Source organism: Cotesia glomerata, linkage group LG5 (assembly GCF_020080835.1).
Source record: "Cotesia glomerata isolate CgM1 linkage group LG5, MPM_Cglom_v2.3, whole genome shotgun sequence".
In the NCBI taxonomy this organism is placed as follows: domain Eukaryota; kingdom Metazoa; phylum Arthropoda; class Insecta; order Hymenoptera; family Braconidae; genus Cotesia; species Cotesia glomerata.
The window spans coordinates 17,373,512-17,392,999 of NC_058162.1; the positions used below are offsets into that span (position 1 = coordinate 17,373,512).

Consider the following 19,488-nt stretch of genomic DNA (forward strand, 5'->3'; position numbering starts at 1 on the left):
AGTACCGAGTGGACTGCTTCTAGAAGAACTCTTCTCTTTTTTGTTCTTGGTCCCATGGTGTTGGTCATAATACATGCTAGACTAGACACCGTCTTGCTGGCTTTCTTGCATGCACTGTCGAGGTGTTCGTGGAAAGATAGTATCTCGTCTATCATTACCCCTAGATAGCGCAGGGCCCTTGTTGACGTTAATGTTGTTCTTCCCATGTCCACAGCAAATGGTTATGGGAACCATTTTTGACGAGTCAGAACGACCATTTCGGTTTTGTGCTTGGCGAGTTTCAGGTGGTGTTTATCGAGCCAAATCTCGAAGGCATCAATGGTTTCCCGAGCTAGTAGTTCGGCCTCCTCTACGCTGTCTACTATTATCGTGGCCGCGACATCGTCTGCAAAGCCTGTTAGCTCTACTTGCTTTGGTAACAGAATCTTAAGAAGCTCGTCATAGTCGGCGTTTCATGAATCGGGCCCCATTATTGAGCCTTGCGGCACGTCAGCCGTTATGGCGTATTCTTGTGGTCCTTCTGTAGTTTCCGTTATTAGCTTTCTTTCTTCAAGGTAGTTGTCGATTAGTGCCAAATTCTCTGGCTTTGCGTAAAATTTGTGTTCCAGAGCGTCTAGGATATCTCCCCAATTCGCGTTGTTAAATGCGTTTTTGACATCTAGGGTGAGGAGAATGCATACTTTACGAGCTTTGAGGCTACCAGTCCATGCTTCTCTCGCTGTCCCTACGACTGTTTGGATCGCGCCGACTGTTGAACGTCCTTTCCGGAAGCCATGTTGGTTTGCGGCAAAGCCTCCAACACGATCGATGTCGTTTCGTAGTCTTCCTTGTACAAGCTTTTCGAGTAATTTCCCAGCAATGTCCAGCATGCAAAGTGGTCTGAACGACGAGCGTGTTACAGGGCCACCTTTGCCTCTATCTAGCAGAACCAATCTCTGCCGCTTCCAGACCGCGAGAAACGTGCCAGTTGCCAAGCATGCGTTGTAGGTGTTCAGGAGTATGTCTGGGTATTCCAGGGCTACAGTTTTAATCACCGATGCTGGGATGCCATCAGGGCCGGGTGCCTTTACTGTTTTGAGTGACTTGGCCGCGTCTTGTAGTTCCTTAGTTGTGAAGGGTGTTACTTCGCTGTTTTTAGTGTAGTGTTTCTTCTCCCGCGGCGGGTGTTTGGGGAAAAGCTCCGCTACAATGCTGTCCATTAAGGCTGGAGACTTCGGTGCCTCTGGTGGAGCCTTTCTAAGTCGTTTGGTGACAATTTGGTAGGCTTTACCCCAGATATCTTTATCAAGGTCGTTACAGATCTCTTGCCACAATTTCGCTTTACTTGCTTTGATTGCCCGCTTTAGGTTCTTTTTGGCCTGCTTATACTCGCTTAAATGTAGATCTTGATTGGGGGAGCATTTCGCAGCTCTCGTTGCTAGCCGACGTAGTCTGTGGCATTTTTTCCGGAGTTCTGATATGTCTGTTGACCACCAGAACGCCAGCCTAGGGAAACTCTGATTTTTCAGCCGCGGCATAGAGGCATCACATGCGGCAGCAATTTCCTTCATCGTATTTAGCACTGCCTTTTCCGTCTCGCTGCAGGTATCCGGAGTCAGGTTGTTCTGAAGGATAGACCAGCTTCGTGCAAGTAAAGCTTGCAATGCCTCTGGATCAAGCCTCTTGGCATTCCACTTCCGCTTAGAAAGGTCGCGTTGTGAAACCGAAGCAGATGCCAATCCAACGTTGAATGTCACGAACTGGTGATCACTGCCGCTGTATTCATCGGATACAGTCCAGTCTTCGATCATGTTGGCAGTCCTTGGAGTCGCCAACGAGATGTCGAGGATGGATTCTTGGTACCCTGGTCTTCTAAAGGTCGTGGTGCTCCCGGTGTTCAGCACTATAAGGTCGAGTCTAGCCGCGACGTCAGCGACCTCGTTACCTCTGGTGTCGGAGAAAGCAGCGCCCCACTCAGCCGATTTAGCGTTGAAGTCTCCGGCTACGATGACTTCGCCGTCGAATTTAGTGACTGCATTTTCTATATTTGCCAGTTTCTGTCGGAACACACTAATCCCTTCGTTAGGTGAGAGATAGACGCTCATGAAGTAGGTTGTGGGGGTTTGAATCCAGACAAATTCTTCTCCACTTCCGCTATTGTTGACGGTAACGTTCTTTGTGTTCACAATCCAAATTGCTGCCATGCCAGTTTCGTCTGCGAACCATGTTTTACCTTCGATGTTTAGATATTGCTCGCAGATAAAGCAGACGTCGATTTTATCTTCAATGACACGCTGGCGCAGCAGGTTTTGCGCCAAGGTCCACCTATTCAGGTTGCCTTGTAGTATGCGTGTCATTTCTGCCCTCTCGTGGCTTCTACAAATGCTGTGCGGAATGCCTTGCAAGCTCCAGTGCCAGAAATATGGCATAGACCATCCTGGGCATTTTTGTCCGGAGCACAAAGGAAGCATTTTAGCTTCTCCGTGCAGTTTACGGCCTTGTGGTTCTCTCCGCCACATTTGTAGCAGCACTTGCTTCTGTCTGGTCTCGCACACTGACGTGTTTGGTGTCCAAAACCAAGACATTTAAACCAGCGTGTTACTTTTGCAACTGGGCGTATACGACAGTTCACCCAACCGATCATTATACGGGCCTTGTCAAGGGCCTTAATCGCACTGGCCTCGTCTACTTCGCAGAAGGCTGCCCGATTTCCTCATGGTGTGGGTTTTGTCAAATTTACCCGTTTGACCTCCAGGCTGTCAGTGAATTCACGTTTAAGTGCTTCACGGACTTCGCTCTCGGAAAAGATTTCATCCAAATCAAGGATCTCGATCGTTCTTGTTGGTGTTAGCGTCTTGACTGTGCCGATGTTTGCCTTCACTATGAACTGAGATCTTAGGACGAGAAGGTCTTCCAAAGAGATGGCTCGGTTCGAGGTGGAAATGTAACTGAGATGCTCACCAATGAGAAGGCTTGGTTCGAGGTGGAAGGGGAGCTGCTACGGAGCTGGCGAGCAGAGGCTCTCTTCGCGGCCCGTACGTTTTCGAGTACCCAATTTTCAGGTTGTTTTGGCATACGAAATGTCTTTACCCCGTGTTCTTTTTTTCAACATCATGCATGAGCAAGCTTTATCAAGCATGAATCACGCATGATCAGGCTTGATCAAGAAAGTTTTTTTCTATGGTCATACAAGGCTATACTCCTTCATGCAGACACGTACATAAACTTTTTTTCTTACAGTACATGGTCATGCGGGGTTGGGTATGATTATGTATGATCATGCATAGCCATGTCTAGGCATATGAAATAGCAAATGAAATCGATCTGTAAAGCAATCTGAATTTCTGTTTTTTTTGTAATAGTTTAAATTTTTGTTAACAGTTGGTGATCATGAGTTTTTCAAATTGGACAAAGATACAAGGAATCTAACAATAACAAAAGCATTGGATCGTGAAACGCAAGACATTATGTCAATTCTTATTATTGCAACACCAAACAGTGAAGGTCCTCCAAGAGACCCTCGAAAAGAAGCTACTCTCAATATTACGATTATCGTGGTCGATGAAAATGACAATGCACCATCTTTTGAAATAGATTTTTATTCTGGTGGTATTACAACGAGTGATCCAGTCAATAGGACGATTTTAATCATCAAGGTATGTAAATTGGATTTTATTTGAAGGACCATCTACAAAATATTTGTTATGAATAGAAAGAAATTGTGATGAGAAAAGTTCACTAAGGTAGTGATAAATGGGAAAATATTTTTAATCTGCATTGATCAGTAAAATTAAAACGAAACTGCGAGCTTGAATGCCTATGGAGCAACACGTACCTAGTCAATTTCAGACACATGTGACTGTTTTTTTTTCCTGTAAGCAAAAACCGATGGTTTCTGCTCGCTGAATTAAGTTGCATCCCATTATTCAATTCTGTCATAGTATATTGTGCAACAAGTGTGACAAGTTGTCAATTGCCCACGAAAGCGAAGTTGAACGCACGAGCGAAGCGAGTGCGGTCATTCACTTGAGTGGATAATCGACAACGTCGCACGAGTTGCACATACTATTTTGTATTACAAATGCGGTGATATATGTGGGTACAAAATTGGGGTCCAGGGGCGGAGCCCCAGTGCGGTCCAGGGAAAAAGCCCCAGCGGGACGTTGGAGGGAGGCGGAGCCCCCCCAGTCCCTAAAAAAAAATAAAAGTTAAGAAAAAAAAAGAAACAAATATATATCAGATAATAAATGCAAAGTAATTAATGTTAATTAACGAAAGATAAATTTATACACTGAAATAATCAACACATAAAATTAAATGACATTAAATTTAGCTGTCACTACAATTTTTTAATTTTCTTTAACAAAAAAATTTGTTCCAAAAAATTATTCTTAAAAATTGTATTTTCTATTTTATAAAATTCCTACATGTCAATTTAAAAAAAAAAAATTTTCATGTCATAATTTATTTTTTCCAAAAATTATTAAAATTATCATATTTCTGCTAAATTAATTTTCATCACAATTAAACAGTTCAATATTAATAAATTATTTTTACTTTCGTTACAAATATGAACTTTGTAATGTCAACTTCACTTCTTTAATATTGACAGTTAGATTGTATTTTTTTTTTTGTTTTTTATTTTAATTTTAGCAGTTTTCACAGTCAATTGCATGTGACAAGGATAGTTTGAGAGCGCCAAGAATAATTTGCGTGCGACAAGTAAACTTGTCGCACTCAAATAACAGTTTAATTTATGAAAAAACTCACGCGTAATTTTAAAATGGTCAAACGGCTCTTTTTCAACCGCAACAGCGAGCGTCAAGATACTACTTTTTCCGCATGAGTAATACAAAAGTATCTTTTGTTTATTTCAAACCTTTCTAACTGTCATTTTTTATTCGCTGCTAGTCTGAAATTTTCTAGTTTTGGTTTGCTCCAGACATTAAAAATCACACTTTCGATGCAGATTAGATGAAAAATATATTGTGTGACTAAGGATGAAACAAGAGACAACACGATTTCAGATTTATGATGGTTGCCAGCCCTCACTTCGCTCAGGTTGTTACTATATATACTAGAGTTTTCTTTTTTTTTTTCAAACTAATGATTGATGTAAGTTAACAATTGTATTCTACTACTTAGCTTTGACTTTATTTTTCTACATTGTTAGGTTTTCGATTAAAAAATATTGCTGCAATTGAATGGTGCCAAGAAATCGTTTTATATAACACCTACTTCTCGAAATGAAGTAAAAAATTCTATTCTCCCAGGAAAAAATGTCAAGACATGACCATGATTGTTCATGTCTATTCACGTCTTATCCAATCTATAAGATTTAAAACCTCCAGTTATCATTAAGACTGATATATTGGTTCATATCTTACTCACCATATTATGAATTGATTCAAACAAATTCATTCATGACCATGCCTGTTTGTATATGACCAAGCCTGCCCGTGAAAAAATATTCTGATCAGGCTTGATATGAGCTGATAAGGCCATATAAAAATTTTTGATATGTTCATATCTGGCCTGATATGATCTGATATGTCCATATTTAATTTTTGATATGTCCTGATATGGCCTGATATGAAAATTGGCCATATCAGGCCTGATCAAGCCTTATCAATTTGATATGTCTATATCAGACTTGATATAGCTTGATATGCTCATATCTAATTTTACATTATTTTTTAATAGGTCCTGATATGCCCTGATATAACCTTATAAAGTTATATATACTTTGATAAACTTGAAAAAAAAATCCCTGATCAGGGTTGATATAACTTGATATGGATTCATATGGTCTGATATACTCATGCCCTTACCAGCACATAAGTAGTCTTATGTACTCATATAAAGGCATACCCGAATAAAAAAAACTATTTATCATTATATATGATTCATATCTAATTATATAGAAGCATATGTAATTCATTTATAATTATATAGATGTATATATATGAATCATATAGAATTCTATATAATTTTTTTTACTCCAGTGAGTATTTTGTGATTACCAAAAAACATTCTCTTTTTCTATCTAAGAGTCTGTTACTCCAATGATTAACAATCTTTTAATATATAGTATTTTTCGGATGAAATAATAGGAATTAAAAAAAAATTTAATTTCACAAAAATTATTAGTTTTGTCAAGTTCAAAAATTGTTAGCCAGGCCCTCCAGCAATATATAGTTCCATATACTAAACAAATGATTCCATTAAAACTTAAGCTTTCAATTCTCATTTTATCTCGATTATTTTTTTAATTTCAAAGAAATTATAAATTTTAAAGCAACGAAGTACCTGAACAATATATCGTAGAATCATTTTTGCGATTTCATGTATACATAGATAATTTTATAAATCTACATATAGATACCATTATTATATAAATATTGACAGTTAATAATTAATAAATTAGATAAAAAATTTTATTCACTACGAATCGATCATGTATACGATTCGCATTACTTGTAGTTATAATAAACTTTGTTCTCTAAGTAAGTCTCTTAGGTAAACGGGTAGTGAATTAGTCTTTCAAGCGGTAGGGCCCCGGTTCGATTCCCACTCGCGCCGATTTTTTTTTTCCTATGGAAATAATTATATATAATTATACATAGTTATATGGGGCCATTTTTCATTTATAATTATGTAATATAATGATATATAATTTTTTTTTACCGGGGCGGGTACATAGTCTGATATACTTATATCAAGGCATATATAGTCTGATATGGCCAATTTCCATATCAGGCCTGATATGGACGGTTTATATCAGGCCTGACATAGTCTGATCAGAAAATTTTTTCACGGGTGTTCGTGTCTGACCAAGCCTGTTCGTATCTGGCCAAGCCTGATTGTATTTGGTTTTTTTGTTTTTTTTTAATGAACAACATAATATATTTGTCAATTATGAAATATTTTAATTCATATACAGTTTGGAAGAAATGAATGATCGAGTAAAAAATTGAAGCGCTGTGCGAATAGTGCTCGAATCAAATCGAATCAAATAGTACTATTCGATTCGAAATTTGAATCGAATATTCGAATAGTTTAAATAATTTGAATACTTTATTAAAAAGCTGATGTGACGATTTCATTGTTGTCGCTTTTCACTGCTATGACAACCACTTTGGCAACGGTTACCATGGCAACGGTTGAATATTAATGAATGCAATTTGTAAAAATATTGATTAATTAAATTGTTGATAATGAAGGTTTTGACAGAATCGTACTCAAATGAAAGCTCCCGATGAGCGTAACATCATGATGAGCTTATATCTTGAAAAATGTCAATAATCAAGAAATGACGTTGTATTTTGTCTACTAATGATATTTGGAACGGTGTAAGCTCATCCTGGAGTTGACACTTTTCGAGACCTCGAGTTCTCGCTTCGCTCGACCGATAACAACGTTCTCGGTTTTGTTGAGAATGCACTCATAATCTCAGCCTCGTGACGTTACTTCAAGCTTACCAAAATACCTACCCTTGCGCATACCTATCGAAAATAACTATTTTGAAATTTAAAAATTCAAATTAAAAAAAAAAACACAGTTCTAAAAATTTCAGGGTCTTTTAAGATCAGTACAAAGTACTATACAAAACAAATTGAGCCAAAATTTTAATGTCGATCGTCATTTTGGACGATTTTCAAAAATTTTAAATTTGGCATTTTTTAAAATTTTTTTCCAAATTATTTTTTTTCAAAAGCCCCAAGTGTCCCCTTTCAAACAATCGAAAGGCCATCCCTGTATCTATAATAGCGTACGAGATATTTCAAAAATAAAATTGAATAAATAGCGAAATTTCGAGTTTGCATATCTTTTGAAAAAAATTTTTTAATTTTTTTTCCTTTGGCAGAAGTTTGTTGTATGATAAAAGAAAATTTCTGACCGAAATTGATCCAAATCAAAAGGGGTCAATTCCAACTGTTGGTCAATTTGACATGGAATGACCCAACTATAATTTACTATTAAGTTGCAACAACAGTAGTAATCCTGTTGCTGCAACAGGACTTTATCCTGTTGCTGCAACATGGCTTCCTCCTGTTGCAGCTGCAGGAAAATCCTGTCGCAGCAACAGCATTTTTTTCTGTTGCTGCAACATGACTGCCTCCTGTTGCAGCAACAGTTTATTTTTTTCCGTGTGCGATCTACCTAATACTCGGTTTACTTTTCCTCTCTTGTATTTATTTATTTAATCAACTAATAATTTATAATATTCGTTAGTTTGGACTGAGTGATTTTCAGGGGGACTTATACCCGACAGTCATTCAGTCGACATTGAGATAAATTCATTTTAAGATTCATAGTGAGATTTTTATTAACAGAAATTAATTTTATTTGATTTAATTAATATCTGGAATTGTTTCATTAATTGAGTTCCCGAGTCGAAATATTTGGATTAGATTTAACTTACGTTAGCTTAAAAAGCTTACATTTACCTTAATTGGTATTAATGAGCTTGAATTGATATTACCTTGACTTAGAAAGCTTGAATATAACTTAGGTGACATTACTCATCAGGTTGAACTTAATTAGGACTTATTCCTGATAAAACTAACCTATCGGAGGAAAACAGCAAGAAAAAAAGATATGAATCCAAACTAGGGTAATAAGTGTATTAATTGCCTGAAAGACAAGAAGCAACAGTCCATATCAGGCACCAGGTCATCACCAGATGTACTCCAAGTTTAGTTGTATAATGATAGAGTAATTTTAGTTAAAAAAAATAGACTTATAACGAACGTATAGGGAGGGGTTCTTCTTGTAGATGAGCTGCGTGACATTCACCAGATCGTCTCAGGGTATTTTCAAGCTTCCATTAATAAAAAAGGAGAATTTTTAGGCACAAAAATGAACTTTCGACGAATGCTTGGAGGTTGTTTTCATAGACGGGCTGTATGACGTGCACCAGGTCAACTTTCAGTGTTCTCCAAGCCAAATTGAGTAAAATAAAGTATTTTTTGTCAAAAAAATGAACGTTTAACAAACACTTAGAAAATTTTCTCGAAGACGAGCTGTGTGACGTGCACTAGATAGTCTCAGGGTATTTCCAAGCTTCCATTAATAAGAAAAGAGAATTTTTAGGCACAAAAATGAACTATTGACCAATGCTAGAAGGTTGTTCTCGTAGGCGGCCTGTATGACGTGTACCAGGTCAACTTTCGGTGTTCTCCAAGCCAAATTGAGTGAAATAAATTATTTTGTTTCAAAAAAATGAACGTTTAACAAACGCTTGGAGATTATTCTAGTAGACGAGCTGTGTGACGTGCACCAGGTCGTCTCAGGGTATTTCCAAGCCTCTTTTAATAGAAAAGGACAATTTTTAGGCACGAAAATGAACTATTGACCAATGCTAGGAGGTTGTTCACGTAGACGAGCTGTATGACGTGCACCAGATCGTCTTTTGATGTTCTACAAGCCAAATTGAGTAAAGTAACGTATTTTTTTTTCAAAAAAATAAACGTTTCACAATCGCTTAGAGAATTTTCTCGAAGATGAGCTGTGTGACGTGCACCAGGTCGTCTCAGGGTATTTCCAAGCTTCCATTGATAAAAAAAGAGAATTTTTAGGCACAAAAATGAACTATTGACCAATGCTATTATTTATTATTTATTATTATTTATTTATTTACTGATCATAGAGATAATTCTTCTTTTGATCACAAATCTAAATAATTACAAAATTACAAAATTGTTGAAAATACATAGGTAGTAAGAAACTGATATAATAATAACAATAATAATAAAACTATAAACAAAGTAATATTAGTGCAAAATTAGCAAGTAATCACAGACATTTTCTTCGCATTCAAAATCAAAATCAGGTTTACAATCAAGTGCTTAAATCATACTGACTCTTTTCTAACTCTAACAAATACAAATAACATTTATGACGGAAATTATCTTGAGTCTCAGTTGATGTAATAACAACTGGAAGATTATTCCAAAAATTACAACCAGTAACAATGAAAGATTTATAATAAGCTGCTGTACGCGCAAAAGGCACCTGCAGTGAATTTGTTTTACCTAATTCTGTACGACCTTAAGCACTAGTTTTGTGTAATAACAGGTCACCGAAAAGACTTGGACGTATTAAACAAATCGCCTTATAAAACTCACTAGCTATTAGTTGTAATCTTCGGTTTGGTGGCTTTAGCCACCTAAGCACCTGCCGATGCTTCGGTATATGCTCCACTCGGCGTATTCATAAAACGAAACGCACACAATTGTTCAGCGATACTAACAGCGATCTTTCAAGCTCAAATGACAAATTCGTTAATACACAAGCACAATAATCGTAAATTGGCAAGACCATACCAGCAATAAGTTTTCTCTTTAACGCCGTACTGAGTTATGCATCATTCATTCGTATTCAGTACAATGCTCCTGCCGCTCGCTTCGTAATACTAGCAATATGCTTATACCAAGTAAGAGTACAATCAAAGACTACGCCCAAATACTTGTAGCTTGTAACAAAATCTATCAATCTATTATCTAAATATAATCTCAAATTTTCTATGCTCGCATTAACATTGCACACATTTACCGCACTGCAAAATATCATTGCCTTAGTCTTTAATACATTTAAACGCAACCTATTCGCTTGGCACCAGTCTGAAACACACTTCATATCTTCATTCATGCAAAAAACATATTTATTTACATCAGCTAGCTTACAACGCAAATAAATAACCATGTCGTCAGCATACAATAAATATGAACAATAACGTAGACATTTTGGAAAATCATTTATGAAAATGGAAAAAAGCAAGGGACCCAGAACGCTGCCTTGAGGTACTCCAGACTTAATACTAATCCAATTTGATCTTTTGTCATTAATGACCACCGACTGGGCTCATCCAATCAGGTAGGAATGAAACCACTGTACTGATTTTAACGAAAACCCCAGTCTGACCAACTTTGATAACAATAAAGAGTGATCAACCGAATCAAATGTTTTCGTAAAATCCAAAAAAACCGCAATCGTAACCTCACCCTGATCTATTCCTAATCTTATATCATCAGATAACCTCAAGACAGCAGACTAAGTTCCCATACCCTCTTTAAAACCTGTTTGTCTATGACCCATCAAATCATGCACCTGCAAATACTTTATAGCCTGATCAATAGGCACTCCTTAAAACTTGGAAACACATTACCTGATGCCACTGATGCAAAGTAGGCATTTAATTCATCGGGAGAAATAGTTGGAATATGATGCAATTGAGATCCTTTATTAGTCAGCTCAAGGCTATCTATCTCCCTCCAAAATAATTTTGTCCCGCATGAAGACTCAAATTTACGCTTCAGATACTTAGTCTTTGATGACGAAAGTCTCCGTTTAAAATCACGTCTCAGTTCCACATATCTAGCAAACAGAGATTTTGAGTTACGGCGTTTTGAAGCACGATAGCACGCATCTTTCTCCCTCTTTAAGTTGCGCAATTCAACTGTCAACCAAGGAATCAGAGGACGATTCACCACAAACGTCTTCTCTGGCGCAACTTCATCCAAAACATCACTTATTAGTTCGTTGAAAGCATCTAGCTTAGAGTCTATGTCTGAACTCGTATCAAATGCATCCAAATCGTAAGAATCCACAAACTCTACTGTTTTTCTGGCGTTGAAACTTCTCAAAGATCTCCTGGTAACTATTACTGGGCTAGCACGTAGCATGTTGTATGTAAATGAAACATAAATAAGATCATGTCCCGATAAGAACGGCTGCGCAGATTGGCCCCATGCACTTACTTTTGAAAAGTCACTTATTGCACACACATCAATCCACGTGTCTGAAGTCTTCGTATGATGAGTCGGCTGCAGCGGAACTATCTGGAAACCTTAAGAGAGAAAAAGCTCTCTTAATTCTACAGAGTCTCATGAGTTTGCACCAACAAGTTTGTGTTAAAGTCGCCAACAACACACGTAAACTTATATTTCCTAATATGCCTCATAAGCTCGCTCTGAAGAACATAAAAAAAATCTACTTTCGGGGGCCTATAAACTACAGCAACTAGCATTTTTGGCTGCAATTCATTCCATACTTCCGCAAAAATGAATTCTGGAACACCATCTCTCGGTAGCAACGCCGATGTGGCTACCGGACGAACTGACAGGCCATCACGAACAAATAGCGCAACACCGCCACCAACACGTCCTCGTCTGTCTACACGAAACACTGAGTAGCCATGGAGCTTAATTTGAGCATCAGTGACTACATCCTTTAACCATGTCTCCGTGACAGCAATCATATCGTATTTACTTCTATGAAAAAAGTTTCTAAATTCATCAATATGAGTAGCCGACACCAAAGATTGGGCGTTGAAACAGCACAGATTAACAGTAGATATTTTGGACACACTGGTTAAAATTGATTCCTCTTCAAGTGTTGATCCTGATGAATGCATGTTAATGTCTGACGAATGCTACAAAACAATAGAATCTAAATCCGTAGACGACAATATCTTAATTGCCTTCGATGAACGGTCTTTGCGAATAAAAACAGCATCATTTGCAATCCAGACGAACTTGCGATCAACATCTGAAAACTTTTTACATACAACATTACGCAGTTGCAGTAGCTCTCTCGGAATTTTCTTATTAATGCTAACTTTACTAGATGGAAGGGTGACATCAATAGAAGACACTAAAAGATCTGGTAGTTCCTTCCTCTTTTTAATCATTAAAATACATTTTACAACCGCTGAAAGCTCTAATAAGATTTCACGTGACCTATTACCAGTTCCATCAGACAAATTACCCGGCCTCCGACCCATACGCTGTACTTGAATAATTTCAGCGTCAGTCAGAGGGACATCCAACACATTAGCCAACGCTGGAACAAATTTCTTCCGCAATCTCCGCGGATCAATAGTAACCTCAGTTTCAGGAACTCCTGTCACAACCAGCTGATTCGCTACACTCAAGCACGCTACACGTAGCATAGCAGCACTACTCGCCCCCGACATTGACTCCATAGATCATTAACAACATCATTAACAACTTCTTTGACAGTTTGTTGCATAACTACTAGCGACTCAAGTCTACTGTCAATCTTGTCCAACAACTCATTAACACGATTCTCAAACGAACAGCAAGACATTTCTTAGTAACAATCGCCTGAACATGAACGGGATCCGCCGAATACTTAGTAGTTACACAATCCAAGTGAAAAGTGTGCGCACATTTTAACTGAGTTGCAAACATATGCGTCTCCCTGGTAATCTCAAGATAACAAAGAGCACACTTAGACTTAGACATGTTACAAAGAAATCAGTCCACGGAGTAGTCTCAAAACACAACACACCAGCGCAGCGGTCGCACAATCCAGAAAAAGAGCTCAGTACACTATACTTCCGTAACTTTATGCTACAATCCAGAAGCAGAGCTCAGCAAACTATACTCTCGTAGCTTTACACCACAATTCCGCAGCACATGGACTGCAGTATTTCACAAGCTAATTACAACTTAATAACTCTACACTTGAGTTTAACTATTAGCTCAAAACTGCAAGAATCACTCATTTTCAACAATTTTTATAAAAACAATTCAATCACTAATGTCTCAACACAAAAATATCAAATATCTAACAGAGCTGTTGTAAACACTTCTTACTCGTCAGACACTAGCGACACACTCTATGTTGTTCTCGTAGGCGGCCTGTATGACGTGCACCAGGTCAACTTTCGGTGTTCTCCAAGCCAAATTGAGTGAAATAAAGTATTTTTTTTCAAAAAAATAAACGTTTAACAAACGCTTGGACATTATTCTAGCAGACGAGCTGTGTGACGTACACCAGGTCGTCTCAGGGTGTTTTCAAGCTTCCATTATTAAAAAAGGAGAATTTTTAGGCACACAAATGAACTTTCGACCAATGCTTGGAGGTTGTTCTTGTAGACGGGCAGTATGACGTGCACCAGGTCAACTTTCGGTGTTCTTCAAGCCAAATTGAGTAAAATAAAGTATTTTTTGTCAAAAAAATGAACGTTTAACAAACACAGAAAATTTTCTCGAAGACGAGCTGTGTGACGTGCACCAGATAGTCTCAGGGTATTTCCAAGCCTCCTTTAACAAAATATAAGAATTTTTAGGCACAAATATGAACTTTTGACCAATGGTTGGAAGTTGTTCTCGTAGACGGGCTGTAAAACGTGCACCAGGTTTTCTCTCGGTGTTTCCTAAGCCAATTTAAGTAAAATAAAGTATTTTTATTTCAAAAAAATAAACGTTTAACAAACGCTTGTCAATTTTCTCGAAGACGAGTTACGTGACTTGCACCAGGTTATCTCAGGGTATTTCCAAGCCTCTTTTAATAAAAAAAGAGAATTTTTACACAAATATGAATTTTAAACTTATGCTTGGAAGTTGTTCTCGTAGTCGGGCTGTATGACGTGCACCAGGTCAACTTTCGGTGTTATCTAAGCCAAATTGAGTAAAATAAAGTATTCTAATCGAACAAATAACATTTAAATTAACGATTAAGGATTTTTATTGCCGACGATCTGTTTCGCTTGCACTAGGTCGTCTTCTGATGTTCTTTAAGCTCAATTAAATAGAAATAAAAGATATGTTGCAAACTTCAGTACTCATTACAAAAATTATGCTTCAAAATTATAACTTAATTCTATAATTAATATTGTAACTTAGTTATAAATTCATTTTGTAATCTCTTTGCTTTATATTTTATTTTTGGTCTATGATATCCTCATCATCGTCATCATCTACATCTCCGTCTTCTCCTTCTTCATCTTCGGCCCCTTCGTCCTCTTCGTCTTCATCTTCTTCTTCATCTTCTTTAATTATTTCTCTGTGTAATCTCGTTTTACCTAAAATGAGCGTCATTTAATCATTTTTTTAAATTCAAATCAATATTATTGAAGTTCTAATCTACCTTTCGATTTTTTTCCAATTTTTTTCATTAATTCAGGGCACAGATATTTCCTTTTATTAACACAATGGTTATTGATACATTTCACTACTGCTTTTTCAGCCACCTTTTTGTCCGTCATTTCGCGTGCTTGATCTGAAATAACACAATTTTTCATATTTTTTTTTTTCATAAGTTGGGTACAGTAATTTTGTATTACGTTAATTTTATTCTATATATAAGTAAGTTTGATTATTGAGTATACAGAGTGTCCCATAAGTAACGGACGCCATTGTAGCATCTGATAAACAAAATAATTCTGAGACGAAAAGTCCTTAGCCATTTTTTAATCAGACGCATAGATAATTAATTATTAATTAAAATAACGTCCTTTTATGCGTTAGAGAGAGAGCACTACACTGTGAAAAATTTTGGTAAAATTACAATAAAATTAGAAAACAAGTGATGAGTAAAATTACAAATCAGTGTCTAGCAATGCAAAATAAAATACAATTCATGTAATTTTCCAACACTTGTCAGGAAATCTACTAAGATGTATTGTAATTTTACAATGTTCATGTATAAACCTAAAACGCATTGTAATATTACAAGACCGTTTGTCAATTTTCAAGATATAGCTTTTTAATTTTACAAACATTATTTGTAATTTGATTCGAAATAATAGTATGTAAAATCACAAAAAAATATTGTAATTTATATTACAATAACCTTATAAAAAAATTAAAAAGCTTTTTTTTATTTTTGCAATTTTCATTGTCAAATTACACAATGCATTGTAATGTTACCAGACAATTTTAATTATATTACACGGAATGTAATTCTACTACACCGTTTTGTAATTTTAAAAACAATACTTTTCAGTTTTACAAACATGATCTCGAATTTGATTCGCTATAGTTTTATGTTAAATCACAAGAAAGTATTATAATTTATGTAACAACGAATTTTTAAAAGCTTTTTTAAATAAATATGTATATGTATTACATCCTTTTTCATCATCTATTTTTCGGAACTCGATTTGTCTCACTCTTTTTTGAGTTAGCTTCCGCCGCCAAGTGTACATATAGTCCAGGCCACAGAGGAAATACTTAAGTTTTGTTGGCATGTCTTCGGTCCCGTGGACCGATTTAAAATTTTGTTTTAAATACTGTGAAAAACGTAAATAAAAAAGTTGACTTAAAAAATTTGGCCGCTCGCCATTGTTTTAAAAATTAGTTATTTTATGGAATGCTTTGAATTAAAATATCTCAAAAACTATTGACAATTTGTCAAGACACGTAGAATTTAATTTTTAAAGAATAGAACAGCGAATAAAATGAGCCAAAGTTCATGTCTCTATGTCAAATATTTACCAAGATAATAATTTATTAATTAAAAATTGATCGTTGGCACACGAACGCTTATTAACAAATGACCTATTTCAGTCAATTATTAACATTTTTTAAAATTTACTTAATTTTTATTAAAGATATTTAATCTTTTTACATGTAAAAAAAATCAGCGTATTGAAAAAAAATTTTTTACAATTTTTATTCAAATAAATAAAATTTTTAATTTTATAGCTTAAAAAAAAGTTAATTTAGAAGAAATGAATTTTTTTCAACTTATATGTATGTTTTAATGATAATCTAGAAGAAAGTAATAAAATTAAATGTTAAAAAACTTTATTTCATCTGAAATTACATTATTAAAAAATTTTTCGAAATAATTATTCATAAAAGTTTTAACTATTACGAAAACAAAGTTATTCTTCAATGCTCATTTGTTTATAACATCAATTTTTAATGTTTGCAGGAAACTATCAATATCATTAGAACTATTTTTTTTTTTTTGAAAAATATTAGTAACTAGCTGTGCCCGCCCGCTTCGCGTGGCATAATTCAACTGTACACTTAATATAATATCTAATATGAATATATATAAATATATATCAAATATAGCTGTTACTTTCCCGCTTCACTGGTTATTTTTGATTCTAATAGTAATTTATAGTTATTAATTAATTTTTATTCATTTATTACATAAATAAATTTGGTTTCACATAAAAATTAAAACAACAAATTATAATTTAATTTTTTAAGTGATGAGTATTCTCGGATTCATTTATCATTGTTTTCTTGGAATCGAAATCTGAAAAATATATTATTTAGTTAGTTATTTTTAATTTATGTATCATACTAATATCATTAAATATATCTGATAATACTTACTATTAGAAATCCATTGTTGTTTTAGTTCATTTTGTCGTTTAATACGCTCCACTTTCTTCTTCTCTAGATTTTCAAAATAATCACGAATTTCCTTGAAGCTGATAAGAGTATTATACATTGCATCAACCAAAGATTTCTACAAATGGGTTAATGAATAAAATAAAATTAAAATGTGTTAATATAGAAGTATTCGATCGTAAGTCTCTATAAGAATTAAAGTCACATACCGTTCTAACTTCTTTAAAAGCTGTCCCTTTTGTCTCAAAAGTACCCTCATAAAATCCAACACCTTCGTGATGTCTCTCATCTTGATAACTTACTCTCACTATTGTAAAACATCCTATCGTAACTTTCCTAGTCTTATCTTCTTTTTCGAAATCTATTTAATTTAATAATTTCAAAGATAATTTTTTACAGATTTGATAATTTTTATTTACATGTAAATTAAAATTAATTTACCAATGGTTTGGTTTTTGATTACATGTGACCAGTTTTCACTGCCGAACACTTGATCAGCATACACACACAAATGTTCAAACGTTAAATTCTTTTCAGCCATCTGTTTTTTTTCTTATTAATCAATTTTTTAAATGACGTTTCGTTAAATTATTTTGTGTTGAAAAAAATCTTCAATTATTTAGGTTAAAAATAAAAGACTATTGGTTCATTTATTCGTTTTTCTAGAATTTTTTATTTATTCTTTTACAATTTACAAATTTAATAAATAAAAACTATATTTAAATAGTAATAAGTAAACAATATAAACAATATATTTAAAGTATAAGTTATTCTATCTTATTTTAATGCTTCCGGATAAACAACATTTCGTGTTGTGTTATTAGGAGATAAAACATATAAATTATCACATGAGCTTACGCGAGACACCGCTACGTATAATTGTCCATGTGAAAGACAATTTGTTCTTAGATCGACACCAGCAGCTTTCAAAGTTTGCCCTTGTGACTTGTTTATCGTCATAGCTAAACAAACACTGACAGGAAATTGGATTCGTTTAAATTCAAAAGGATAATTGTTAGGAATAATAGGAATTCGAGGAATGAATGTACTTTCTCCTGTACCTGATCCAGTTAATATTGTGGCTTCTATAATATTCTTCATTAATTTAGTTACTCTCAATCGCGTCCCATTACATAGTTTGGTGGAGTCAAATTCCTGATAAGAATTATCGGAGTGCCTACTTTTAATTTAATTATATGATCTGGCAACCCTGATGTATTCAAAGAGTTAAGAAACTCGACAGGATAGTTAGTAAGGTCATCTTGATTAAGAGTAGTATTAATTGATGTATAAATTTTTTCAACAGCATTAAATTTTTCTATGATAACACTATTAATACCTTTTACAATTTCATTTGTCGGACACAATATAGCACGTTCAGAGAACCATTCATTGTCTTTATTTGAAATATCATTTATGCCGGGATAAATTTTTCGATCAAATCATCAATGGATGAAACAATTTTACAGAGCCCTTCTGGTAATAAAATTTCGCCATGTTGATTTTCAGTTAAAGTACCTTCCCCTACATTCAATAATAAATTTGAGAATTCCAAAGAGGTTGAATCTTTTTTCACACGCATGTTAATTGATAATGACAATTTTTTAATTTCATTCCATATGTAAGATTGTTTCAGAGAAGCATTCAATTCATCAGCTCTTGTACCTCCTGTTATTACTGGTAGTGTTTGACGAAAATCACCAGAAAACAAAAATGTTATTCCACCCATTACCGAAGTTGTGTCTCTTAAATCCTGTAACGTTCTATCAACAGCTTCAATAGCTTTTTTATTAGCCATCGTGCATTCATCCCATACAATAAGGCAAGTTTTCTGAAGAAGCTCGGCTTTGTTAGTATTTTTAGATATATTACAAACTGCACTGTCAGTAATATCCAAATTTAAAGGTATTTTAAACATTGAGTGAGCTGTTTTTCCACCTGGTAATAAAGTGGCCGCAATACCTGAAGATGCAACTGCTAATGCTATTTTTTTACTATTTCTTACTTTTGCCAAAATTAAGTTAATTAAAAATGTTTTGCCGGTACCTCCTGGAGCATCAATAAAAAATATGTCACCTTTGGATGTAGACACACTATTAATCACTTCATTATATATTTTATTTTGTTCTTTATTAAGTTTTGGCTCATTTTCTATTAAAAATTGTGATAGTACTGATTGATCATAATTTATTTCTTCTAAATATTCTCTATTATTAATAGCATTTCTATAATCAACAGTTGGTGTAGGGAGCCCGTAATGATTTAAAGAATTTCCACTAATAGAGATAAGTATATTATTCAAGTCTATAAGACAACGATTTTCTACTTCTTCTGTGTATTGATCTGGATCAGCATCAGGAAGATTCCTCATTATAATTCTTAA

The 19,488-nt window shown here is 34.9% G+C and overlaps 2 protein-coding genes across 2 annotated transcripts in view; one reads left to right on the forward strand and one right to left on the reverse strand.

Annotated features, from left to right (window-relative positions):
- LOC123266357 (protocadherin Fat 4-like) overlaps positions 1–19,488 on the forward strand; it is a 261,115-nt gene that overhangs the window by 32,719 nt on the left and 208,908 nt on the right. The window contains exon 6 of the mRNA XM_044730596.1: positions 3,361–3,635. Within this exon, the coding sequence (XP_044586531.1) occupies positions 3,361–3,635 (275 nt within the window). The remainder of the gene's footprint in view (positions 1–3,360; positions 3,636–19,488) is intronic.
- Positions 16,729–17,749, reverse strand: LOC123266369 (DNA repair and recombination protein RAD52-like). The gene is made up of 4 exons (XM_044730613.1): positions 17,547–17,749; positions 17,315–17,466; positions 17,088–17,223; positions 16,729–17,007 (listed from the first exon to the last, which is right to left on the reverse strand). The coding sequence occupies exons 1-4, from the start codon at positions 17,644–17,646 to the stop codon at positions 16,946–16,948; spliced, it is 450 nt and encodes a 149-aa protein (XP_044586548.1). The 5' UTR covers positions 17,647–17,749; the 3' UTR covers positions 16,729–16,945.

Excerpts from the sequence above, each read along its gene's own strand:
- LOC123266369 (XM_044730613.1), bottom strand. The coding sequence starts at position 17,646 with ATGGCTGAAAAGAATTTAACGTTTGAACATTTGTGTGTGTATGCTGAT. Across the intron at positions 17,224-17,314 it reads CTTTTAAAGAAGTTAGAACG|AAATCTTTGGTTGATGCAAT; the intron begins GTATGTGACTTT and ends ACCCATTTGTAG. Across the intron at positions 17,008-17,087 it reads ACAACAATGGATTTCTAATA|ATTTCGATTCCAAGAAAACA; the intron begins GTAAGTATTATC and ends TATATTTTTCAG.